Here is a 12459-nt window from a genome sequence, read left to right on the forward strand (position 1 = left end):
CATCTTTTTTTTTTAGATTGGATAATTTATGAATGCATACATTCTGTTGCAAGGTGTAACTGCAGTGTCCTATGCACTTGTAGATGGAGTAGGTAATATTATTTAACTGAACCTATGAACTGTCTAGATTGAGTAGGTAATATTACTTAACTGTACCTATGGACTGTCTAGATGGAGTAGGTAATATTACTTAACTGTACCTATGGACTGTCTAGATGGAGTAGGTAATATTTAACTGCACCTATGGACTGTGTAGATGGAGTAGGTAAAATTTAACTGTACCTACGGACTGTGTAGAGTAATATTAAACTGTACCTATGGACTGTTTAGATGGAGTAGGTAAAATTTAACTGTACCTACGGACTGTGTAGAGTAATATTAAACTGTACCTATGGACTGTTTAGATGGAGTAGGTAATATTTAACTGTACCTATGGACTGTGTAGATGGAGTAGGTAATATTTAACTGTACCTATGGACTGTGTAGATGGAGTAGGTAATATTTAACTGTACCTATGGACTGTGTAGATGGAGTAGGTAATATTATTTAACTGTACCTATGGACCGTGTAGATGGAGTAGGTAATATTAAACTGTACCTATGGACTGTTTAGATGGAGTAGGTAATATTTAACTGTACCTATGGACTGTGTAGATGGAGTAGGTAATATTTAACTGTACCTATGGACTGTGTAGATGGAGTAGGTAATATTTAACTGTACCTATGGACTGTGTAGATGGAGTAGGTAATATTATTTAACTGTACCTATGGACCGTGTAGATGGAGTAGGTAATATTAAACTGTACCTATGGACTGTTTAGATGGAGTAGGTAATATTAAACTGTACCTATGGACTGTCTAGATGGAGTAGGTAATATTTAACTGTACCTATGGACTGTGTAGATGGAGTAGGTAATATTTAACTGTACCTATGGACTGTGTAGATGGAGTAGGTAAAATTTAACTGTACCTATGGACCGTGTAGATGGAGTAGGTAATATTTAACTGTACCTATGGACTGTGTAGATGGAGTAGGTAATATTTAACTGTACCTATGGACTGTGTAGATGGAGTAGGTAATATTTAACTGTACCTATGGACTGTGTAGATGGAGTAGGTAATATTATTTAACTGAACCTATGAACTGTCTAGATGGAGTAGGTAATATTACTTAACTGTACCTATGGACTGTGTAGATGGAGTAGGTAATATTTAACTGTACCTATGGACTGTGAAGATGGGGTAGGTAATATTTAACTGAACCTATGGACTGTGACAATGGAGTTTAGGTAGCATTACTATAGTTATGGACTGTATAGATGGAGTAGGTAATATTTACTGTATCTATGGACTGTGTAGATGGAGTAGGTAGCATTACTATAGTTATGGACTGTATAGATGGAGTAGGTAATATTAAACTGTACCTATGGACTGTATAGATGGAGTAGGTAATATTTAACTGTACCTATAAAGTACTGTGTCGATGGAGTACAGGTAGCATTACTATAGTCATGGACTGTATAGATGAAGTAGGTAATATTATTTAACTGTATTTATGGACTGTGTAAATGGGGGTAGGTAGTAATGTAAGTATAAGCATTAGGCAGGAGAGTTGACAATCTCAAGCCTTGAGATTTTTGGGGATTGACAGGTATGAGTAGGTTACATAGCATTACTATACCTATGGACTGTGTCGATGGAGTAGGGGATAGGCAACGTGAGCCAGAAATTTGTGCCACGCCTCCAGATTCCACCTCAGATGAAGCTTGTGGGGATGATAAGCTTTCTTTGATAGCCTTGAATTTTTCCTCCTCTTTGCGGATTCTTGTACTAAGAATGCTTTTCTGTACGTAAGGCTTTGCAACAAACCTGATAGAAATCAAGTTGCTGATTATTTTACAAAGTTCAAAGTTGGGCACAAAACGATCGCATTTGCAAATTTAAATTTTCTTAAATAAGCCAGAACTGAAGTGAACGGAATTGACCAGATAAAACATCATTAGACAATCAATGATACAGTACAGACTGAATGTATTTTAACATTTACCAACAAGGATTTGGCGTGGATTCTGAGTGGGTTCTGCGTGTGATCCACACACTTTTACTGCGTGGAAAACCAGTGAGTGGAGTCCACTCACTGCGTGGAATTTTTCTTTGTTATGCAGTTTATTGTGTGGATAGTAATTGAAGTGTACAGTGGTGTGACTAGAACGCATGATAACGAAACTCTTTATCAGAATTTGTTTGGTCTTTCGGGGATTTTAAAAAACTCTAAAGTTCAGTTTTAAAGAATGTTTAATTTCGACGTTGCCATGTTTAATTCCGCTCGATCTAAATCGTCATCTTCTTCGCTAATTCTTCGCTAGAAGTCCTTACTAAAGAATCAGTCTCCATCGGCGATGTCTGTAGAGACTAACGAAAACATTTGAGCAGAATTTTATTTGTCTTCAAAGTATTTAAGACCAGTCAATGAAACCGCGTAAAATTTGATGTTCTCAACGTGAACTTGGAAAACACTTCGTCAGAGGAACGTATCACTATGTATTGTTTTGAATCCATCATCATCCGGCAAAAAGGTACATTCAATCTTTTAATGAGCAAAACTACTGCGTGGATTTTAGTGCGTGGATGCCAAAGAGGTGCGTGGACAAACTGAGTGGACACAGAATCCACTCAGAATCCACTCAGAATCCACGCCGAATCCGCGCGAGAAATGTTAAAACACATTCAGTCTGTACTGTACATAGAGATTGGGAAGTTGCAAATATTTTGAAAATATTATGAACCGCAAAATTCATACACCCTACCAGGGGCATAGGCGGGGGGTGGACCAGGGGGCCCGGCCCCCCCTTTCTAGCAGCCAAAAATACAGTAAATGTATGAAACATTATCCAAAATACAGAGGGAAATGCCTTGAAAGGGCCTTTTGAGCCCCTCCTGTTAAAAATCCTGGCTACGCCGCTGCAGCGGATAAAACTTATCCAAGTGGAGTGATTCATTTACACAAAGCCAAAATAAAAGTTATCCAGTGGATTTTCAGACACAGTAAATATCCATTATTGTATTAAAAAAATAATTCGGTGTTTTTAGAGCTCTTCCCTGGGCAATGTTTAGCAAGTAGCGTAGCAAGCATACCGTTTGACATTCCGTTTCTCAGCATAGACAGTTATGCCTTTCAAATGGCCATCTTTTTCTAAAATCTGCAGCATTTTGTTGGATTCTGCATTCGTCATGGCAAGGTCATTCTCAACCATCTGGATTGCAAAAGAAGAATATCAAGTCATTATGATGAAGTAAAATTTTGTGTCTGTGAGTATTTTAAGTGATGGGAGAGACTATTACAGAGTTATCTACTCATGTATATAAGACAGTGCATGCATACACGATGCTTTAAACTACTGTACAGCAAAGAAGCATCAGTTAAGGTGGTATTACATCCTGGGAGGGAGTTGATGACCAGGCCACTAGCTGGATTTTTTTTACTCAAAATGAGCAAAAACAAAAAATGACAACAACAAGCATATGCAGTATGGTTAGGCTAATCTTTCCTTGAGCGTAGTTTTTTACTTGAATCGTTTTACCCATCCTAGAAAAAGCAGCTCCTTTTGGAAAAAGATGATTTGCAAAATACTAAAAAGTATTTTAAATGTGTGTTATAAATATCACACTTTTCCCTCTTCCAAGTCCGGTTTTCAGCATTTGTGGGTGCCTGATTGCTTTTCAATGTGTCCCGAGAGTTTTTCGCACAAGCTACCCCGGGGTGTGCAGTATAAACTGCGAATTCCCATTTGCGACATAAACATTGAGTTCCCATGAGTTCAGGAGAGTCAGAAATTCTAACAGCGAAGTCGCCTTCTGAGGTTTTTACGTTTTTCTCGTCAGTAGCGATGAATTACTCGCTCTCCCTTTGCAAGGTGATTATTGGAATTTGGACAATAATCAAGTGTTTAATGGATGAGGTATAGAAGGATATTTTAATTAAACAGCCAGGTTTGACTAAAACTCGCTCAAAATTTGCCTCTTTGTTATGTAGACTTTCTCTTTCGGTTAAGCGCTTCCCAAGGTTTGGCATTTGAGAGAGTTATCTCAAGCAGAGACCCTGCTATATTGTAGAGGGTAAAATGGGGTATAAACAACAAGAGGATGGAGAAAAATCTACCGTGTTTTATGGATTAAGAAGCATATTCCATAATACACTTATACACTAGCTCGAAATATACAAACAATCTTTAAAATATTTGAGTTTCTTTTAAAGCTTCAATATCTTACCGACATGCTCTGCCAAATTTAGATAGATCCAAGGCCGTCTTGGGGTAAAAAAGCTTCAGCAAAAAAAGTTGTTCGCAGCGCAAGTTAATACCCTTGATCCCACCTTAAGAAGGAATCATATTCCCACACTCAAATCAATGATGGCCCTTACAAGACTACTGTAAATCATGCTTGCCTTCGCAAATCCTTTGATAATGTTAATAGTTTTATTGCTTTAAGTTTTCTTTTTGATGCAACCCCCTTGTTACATTATTTTGGGGTAAAATAGCAAATAATTTATTGAGTAAATGAGATAGCAGAGGCTACTACTAACTACATTGTTAGGTATCTACTTTAGGATGTGATGATTGTAGGCCTTGGCTTCAGGCTTTCAAGCTGTTAGGGATCGTATGGAATACATGATCTTTTTTATAGATTACAGCATAATACACCATCAGCACATTCACTCACCTTCAAGGTAGCTCCGTCAGGGCCATACTTTTCCACACAGTCATATACCTGGTTCATCAGTGACTTCTCATAGACATAGCAAGGAGCTCCTGAGGACCAAAAAAAACAACAGATAAACAGGTCAAGAACGGCCCAGTGACTTCTCGTAGACATAGCAAGGAGCTCCTGAAGACCAAAAAAAGCAACAGATAAACAGGTCAAGAAGGGGCCAGTGACTTCTCGTAGACATAGCAAGGAGCTCCTGAAGTCCAAAAAAGCAACAGATAAACAGGTCAAGAAGGGGCCCAGTGACTTCTCATAGACATAGCAGGGAGCTCCTGAAGACCAAAAAAAGCAACAGATAAACAGGTCAAGAACGGGCCTAGTGACTTCTCATAGACATAGCAAGGAGCTCCTGAAGACCAAAAAAAGCAACAGATAAACAGGTCAAGAACGGGCCTAGTGACTTCTCATAGACATAGCAAGGAGCTCCTGAAGACCAAAAAAAAACAACAGATAAACAGGTCAAGAACGGGCCAGTGACTTCTCATAGACATAGCAAGGAGCTCCTGAAGACCAAAAAAAAGCAACAGATAAACAGGTCAAGAACGGGCCAGTGACTTCTCATAGACATAGCAAGGAGCTCCTGAAGACCAAAAAAAAGCAACAGATAAACAGGTCAAGAACGGCCCAGTGACTTCTCATAGACATAGCAAGGAGCTCCTGAAGACCAAAAAAGCAACAGATAAACAGGTCAAGAAGGGGCCTAGTGACTTCTCGTAGACATAGCAAGGAGCTCCTGAAGACCAAAAAAAGCAACAGATAAACAGGTCAAGAACAGGCCAGTGACTTCTCATAAACATAGCAAGGAGCTCCTGAAGACCAAAAAAGCAACAGATAAACAGGTCAAGAACGGGCCTAGTGACTTCTCATAGACATAGCAAGGAGCTCCTGAAGACCAAAAAATGGCAACAGATAAACAGGTCAAGAACGGCCCAGTGACTTCTCATAGACATAGCAAGGAGCTCCTGAAGACCAAAAAAGCAACAGATAAACAGGTCAAGAAGGGGCCTAGTGACTTCTCGTAGACATAGCAAGGAGCTCCTGAAGACCAAAAAAAGCAACAGATAAACAGGTCAAGAAGGGGCCAGTGACTTCTCGTAGACATAGCAAGGAGCTCCTGAAGACCAAAAAAAGCAACAGATAAACAGGTCAAGAACGGGCCAGTGACTTCTCATAGACATAGCAAGGAGCTCCTGAAGACCAAAAAAGCAACAGATAAACAGGTCAAGAACGGGCCAGTGACTTCTCATAGACATAGCAAGGAGCTCCTGAAGAATAGAAAAAAGCAACAGATAAACAGGTCAAGGGGCCTTATGTGCACACTGCCAACAGTGCCAGGCCTTTCTGGAGCAGACTTGATTAGCTGATCAAATGAATAAAGGAAAATTGAGCCTTGTGCAGAGCCACATTGCAAGGAATTAAGAACTTTCCCGTTCTGTTTCCCAGTCCCATTCATGTTCTCCAATGTGCTCCTTTGTTTATGTCCACTAGAAGAAAACCTCTGTGGAAAACTGGCCTTATAAATTCTGTATATGCATTATCTTTTACGTTCTTGGATGTAAAGTACATACAGTGGAACCCTGTTAACTGGAACAATAAAATTTTCCAAGCAATCTAAGGAACCTGTAGTCAGTCTATGTAAGCAAAGAGTTTGAATTGAATTTCGAGTTGAGGTTAGCAGGATTCCACTCACAAAATCACACAGTCTAACCAGTTGAGAACTGGTTGAATATCTCTTACCCTTGTTTTTATATTCCTCATCTTCATCATCAGAATCGGACACATTGAACGGCTTGATGAGTTGGACACAGAGACAATCTTTTAATTTAGAAGGTGAGGAGTTAATGTCTGGATCAGGCACATTCTTGGAAGCCCTGCCCTTTTTCTTCACAATTGCGGGTCTTTTCTCTTGAAGCATCTTGATATAACCTCCTTTTTCCAAAAGTCGCTTGGTTCTTTTGAATGATCTAGCACTTGTTTCATTTACCTTGGAAAAGATTTGTGAAATAAATTGGTGCTACATAACTTTCAACTGCTGCAATGGCATGTTTGCTTTTAATGAATGCATTTGTAGATAATTTTCTTCAGTAAATCCTTGACAAGGACCTCTCAAATTAAATTCAAGATATGACTGCCTAGACATATCTTATTAGTTCTCTCTTGATATGCCTGTATTATAGAATGACATTCCTATGAAGCATATTCGCCATTCTTGCTTTGCACAGGGGATTGGATTGAGTTGATAAGTGAACAGTATGATAGGATGATTATAGGGGACACAATCTAACATGGCATCGAACAATACCAATGTCAATGTTGTGAATCTAACTAAGGGTACTGTAAGTTCATTTATTATCCCGAGTGAGTGGCATGGGGGAGTTAGGATTTTGATAGAAAGATAATTAGTTGACCCCCCCTTCAGGAGGAACAAAATTTTCCTTGTCCCCCCCTTATGTTTTTCCCCATATTTTTGGTGCCCCCCCTCCTGAAAACTGAACGTGATCAAAGATTTGCTGCAAGTTGGACAGAAAGTGTAGGGGAAGGAACTGGCTTAAAACATTAACTCAGAAAAAGTGAAGGCACTCGATTTCTTGAAAATGCAACTATAACTCCTCCGTGTGCGTTAGGATCTCGAGGGCACAAGCCAATGTGGCTAATTTTAAGCCAAAGGAATTAGCCACACTGATAGGGAATTAGCCACAACCGAGAAGCTATAGCGAACAATTTATTAAAATACCTTATTGGTCTCTTTTATTTTGCTACATTTAAGCCCCGCGAAATCCTATTCATTCCTATTCCTGATTTTGCACCCAATCGCAAAATCTCGCGAAATATGCATATCCTTTTTTTGCAAGATGATAACCAATAATAGTAACTAGAGATTGTCAAGAATTATCCTCTTCATAAATATATTATGCTGCCCAGAACTAGGAAACGGCAGCACAAAAAGAGAGAGAGATTATTCTTTGTTTTTCCGATTTGCGATTTTCATCAGAATGTTATCTTGACATATTAGAAATAAGATTTCGAGGTGAAAGATCGTGATTAAAAATTCTGAAGTATAGGGAACGGGCATTCGCCACCATGGCAAACGTAGGTAGCAATAGAAATTGGCACATGGGGAATGGAATTCACATTTTGCAAAGTGGCGAGAGGAGAACTCTGATAAATATGGTTGATGCTATAGATTAAGTAAAAGAAGCAAAAAGGCTTTTCGATCTTCTCCTTGCAAGAAAATTGCGGCACGAGCGCTTACAGCATTTAAACGTTTTGTTTATATTTTAGATATGGCACATAAGCACTTTATAATATTACACTATATAGCAGAAACCATAAAAAGATGTATTTAGGGTGTAAACAGGTTTGCATTGCATAGATAAAAGGTGGCTTAATACGTATCCTGGACTCCTAGATTTTGCATGCCAAATAACTGCCCCCAAACCGAGACAAGTAAAACCAAGAAGCCTCATTTTACACTTTGTCAAATTATATAGTAGAGACAACACCAAAAGGAATCAGTGACCCCCCTTTTAAAATCCAAACACTTTCGAGGCCCCCCCTTTTAGACCTCAGAAATTTCTGGAGGCCCCCCCCTCGGGATAATAGCAAAGATATGTATGTATTCTTGGAGCAGAATTTCCAAAACATACCATTTTCTAGCTTTCATTATCACATGTTTTAGTGCCATATCAAATTGTTTCCCCTAAAAATGGTGAATGCTGTAACTGACAAGAAATACATAGTTCAACAACAAAATTTTGCACATATATAAAGTATAATAACATAAATATATATACTTTTTCTTGTTGAAAACTTACTTTGAACAAATCCCTGAGATTTACCAAATCCATCTTTTTCCCAGGTTGTTTTGATAGTATATCCGTAATCTTCTCTCCCATGTGCATTAACTTGCTAAGGCGTGGCACATCAAACCTCTTTAGTCTCAGTACATTAGTAAAAGACACCTGGCCCACATGTGATGTAACCAGTAAATACTGAAAATGTCAAGACAAAAAAGCACTCATGTAACATACTGTACATGTATGACTCCTGAATTCTGGTCTCTGGAATCCATGAATGTTCATAGGAACATAAACAAGAATGCTACCTCTCTCGAACATATGCACATGGGATAAACAGTTTGAGGAATGGGGACTTGTAACAAGTAACCGAATACTAACTGTATCAACTTTAGATACATTTATTTGTTTTTGAAAATGCCGCTCAGTCTGCTGTATCACAAAAATGGTTGCACTTGAAAATGCATGAGGAAGCCTCCAAGTAGTACATGGTAACATACTATACGTGTATGAATGAATTCTGTTCTCTAAATCCCATGTGAATGTTCAAAGGAGAACCTAAACAAAAATGCTACAGCTTTTGAAGTCTGTATTTTGGTTTTTATTGTATCATGCTTATTTGCTTATTGATACCCATAAACTCTACAGGATCCAATAAATGTTACAATACATTCTGATTCTCTGAGTGCAACCTTATTAGAAATACAAAAGGTGTATCACGGCCCTACAGTAGTATTTAATAACCAGTGCTTAGAGTGACTAACCAAACAGTAATGTATGGTTTAATTACCTATAAGGAACAAACCGATTAGGTTTTAGGTTCCATTAGGTTCCATCACAACAATGCTGTATTTGCAAACATTTCTTAACGTGGTATGACTAATTAACTACAGACAACCATCCTTCTTCAGAGAGGCACTCAACAAGTACTTTTGTTAATTGTTTGGTAATTACAATTTTGTTACCTGTTTGGTAATGACACCACTGACAACCAGCTTCTTCAAGTGATAAAAGCATGTCCTTGGGTCCACATGGGAGATGAGACTCTGCAAGCGCCCTCGATGTCTGGCCTGACCAATGTGCTCAACAATACAGTATGCAACCTCTGATAAAAACACATTGCTGTCCAACTTGCTATCAAACAGAAACTTGGACCTTTCTTTCTGTGATGCCACAATGACAAGTCGATCACCCCACCTAAAAAGACATACATTATGTATGTTTGTTAGTTAAAGGGCCTGACAAAAGAACCTTGCATGTGTACAGTTTAATGCACAGAGCCATCTTGGAAGCTAATTGCAATTAATGCAGGCTGCACTTATATTAATGACTTGTTTTTCATGTTCAAAGTTCAAGAAAAATTACAGGCGAAATTTATACATCCTTTATTTTTACAATGATTTATCAACTATTATTATTTGTAAATTTATAAATGCAATAAAAGCAACTCATCAATGACATCAAATGTATCAAATGCAATTCTGTCAGGTCACACTAAATGTTGAATTTTGTATACTGTTTATTTGAAGTTTATTTTACTGTATAAAATAAGGTTTTTCAAAATATTTTTCAGAGAGGTGTTATAATTATAAACAAGCTAGCAGTAAAAAATATATACATACATAAGTCACTAGTTACAGTACCCACTTTATCTTGTAAAACTGATAACTGACATGATCTATAGAAGACTTTGTACTATTGTTAGACAAACCTGTCATATGCTTGCTTGAGTGGGATAACACACTTCTTGGAGTTACTGTCCCTAACATCATCTGTAACATTCTGCCGCGTCTTGTATTCAGGACAAGAGCCACAAATCCCATATTCTTCATCGTTCACCAAGCAGTAGGTGTTGCATTTTACATCCACATCAATACCTAGTGCCTGCAGTAGGTAAAAGATTAACGTCTTGAATAACACATGCTGTACAGCAGAGCCGTAGCAGGCCTTAAAATGTTGGGGGGAGGCGCGGTACAGAAACATCAATAAGAAAGTTCATTCCTTATATCATTATATTGGAGGGGGGCACATGCCTCCAATGCCCCACCCCCTGTTACAGCCCTATACAGGACGTAGGGAGGGGCTCAGCCTTTCATTCTCTATTTCTATTCAACAAAAAGAGACATCTACTGCTGTAGCAGGAAAGGACTCTCAGCTCCCCAAAACTAAGAATCAAATACCATTATCTGGTAAACCATATTTATACTTCTGGTTAACGAACATGACTCTTAGGGTATGTATTTCGATTGATTCCCAGATACTGTAATGTGCCTTACATTTAACATCATTTAACACTACCATGTAAAGCGCAAATCTTTAAAAAAACATTAAGGATGGTGGATATCTCAGCTGCTAAATTTTTTTTCTTGCTTTTGTCTCAATTACAGTAGTGATTCAGACAAACTGCATAGTAGGAGTTAGACATCACGCACTGATATGTATTGATCATTTAATCTTTGCCCCTCTGTTAGGCTGATGTCATGTCGATCAGATTTTACCTCCCTTGCATCATTCTTATCTTACTTCACAAAAATTCAAATGAAGCCATGGTAGCAAATGCACACCATAAACCACTGCCTGCAATCTTCTCTGTTTCAGCATTATTTCATCATCTGTGTCACCCAAAGTACTCAATGTTAGCAAACATTTATACATAACTATCTAACTTACATTGATTTCTTCAATTAGGTGTGGAAAAGGGGTTGCACTTGATTTGTCTTCCTCTTTGCCGCCAAAGATATGGGGTAGAGGATGTTCAAGCACAAAGAACTCAACATCTAGGGACTCTACAATCCCTCTCCATAAGAACTCCTTTGACAAGTCATCTAAGGCTAATGGAAAAGTTGGTGTTCTTTGCTTTAGAAGGTCCCATAAATGAACAATTGGACACCCTGTAATAAAGAAAGAGGATTTCAGTAATTAACTGAGAGCTCCCTATTAACAAACACTTTGTTCACCAGAAAAAAAAATGTTTTTAACTTATGCTAACCCTATCTTTTAAAATTCCAGTTTTAACCCTTTTTACCCTATGAGCTAAAATGGGAGATTCAATTTGAATACTACTGTTGTATTTTCAACAATTTGTACTGAAAACTGTGTTTACATGGAGCTCACTTTGTTTAAGTAGGTTTTTGAACAGTTAGCTGTCTCTTTTTTCTCTCAGTTTGTACCGTACCGTACAAGCAGAATGCATAACCATACAACCTTTTGTGTGGTCAAAGATTTGAAGACTAACATGGAACACCCTCGATTTGGCATTTTCAAAAGTAGTAACTCCCATTTACTGCCAATTTCACTGGTCCTACTGTACTGGTTGAAGGTCATAGAGATTTAGCTATAGTACGTCTGTGCAATATCGCATGCATTTATTTAAAAAAAACACTGCATTTATGAAGATAGCCGGTCTCACTTTGGCAAACGTTGTTTTAATTTTGTAAACTTTGCTTTTAATTTTCTAGCTCGATAATTTATAAAAATAGATACAGTATACAGTAACAGCTTATTTAGAATTCAAATTTCATCTCTAGAACGCAAAAAAACGTAACCGCTCATTACAATAATAACAACAACAAATATAGACAAATAAACATGAGTACTTATTTTGGCGGGTTAACTCACCATCTAGTCCCTCCAAAGCAATCTCTTCCAAACACGCCGTGAATGCCTCCATGTTTGTTTAGCGCTACATTTCAATACTCTGGGAACTGTTGAGGACCATGCTTCTTCGAAAATCCTTTAAATTCCCAAAAAGGGAAGGCAAATATCTTAAACTTGCGAACTACAATTTGAAGCGGCTATCATTTCGTTGTTCACACATGGAACCAAAATATGTCACTGGTGCCTGGTTACCAAGCTATGGGCAAAGTGCTACTAAACAAGATTGGAGATTTATATCATAC

General features: G+C 38.0%; 1 protein-coding gene across 1 annotated transcript in view; it reads right to left on the minus strand.

The window, feature by feature from the left end:
* Window positions 1-12399, minus strand: part of LOC5501083 (general transcription factor 3C polypeptide 1) — a 41989-nt gene extending 29590 nt beyond the window's left edge. The window contains exons 1-9 of the mRNA XM_048728285.1: window positions 12179-12399; window positions 11231-11451; window positions 10272-10444; window positions 9526-9757; window positions 8579-8755; window positions 6501-6747; window positions 4719-4807; window positions 3135-3253; window positions 1681-1868 (exon numbers count right to left, since the gene is read on the minus strand). Coding sequence (XP_048584242.1) covers window positions 1681-1868; window positions 3135-3253; window positions 4719-4807; window positions 6501-6747; window positions 8579-8755; window positions 9526-9757; window positions 10272-10444; window positions 11231-11451; window positions 12179-12230 — 1498 coding nt within the window. The 5' untranslated portion in view covers window positions 12231-12399. The remainder of the gene's footprint in view (window positions 1-1680; window positions 1869-3134; window positions 3254-4718; window positions 4808-6500; window positions 6748-8578; window positions 8756-9525; window positions 9758-10271; window positions 10445-11230; window positions 11452-12178) is intronic.
* Window positions 12400-12459: the final 60 nt, after the last annotated feature.

Source organism: Nematostella vectensis, chromosome 1 (genome assembly GCF_932526225.1).
Source record: "Nematostella vectensis chromosome 1, jaNemVect1.1, whole genome shotgun sequence".
Classification (NCBI taxonomy): Eukaryota; Metazoa; Cnidaria; class Anthozoa; order Actiniaria; family Edwardsiidae; genus Nematostella; species Nematostella vectensis.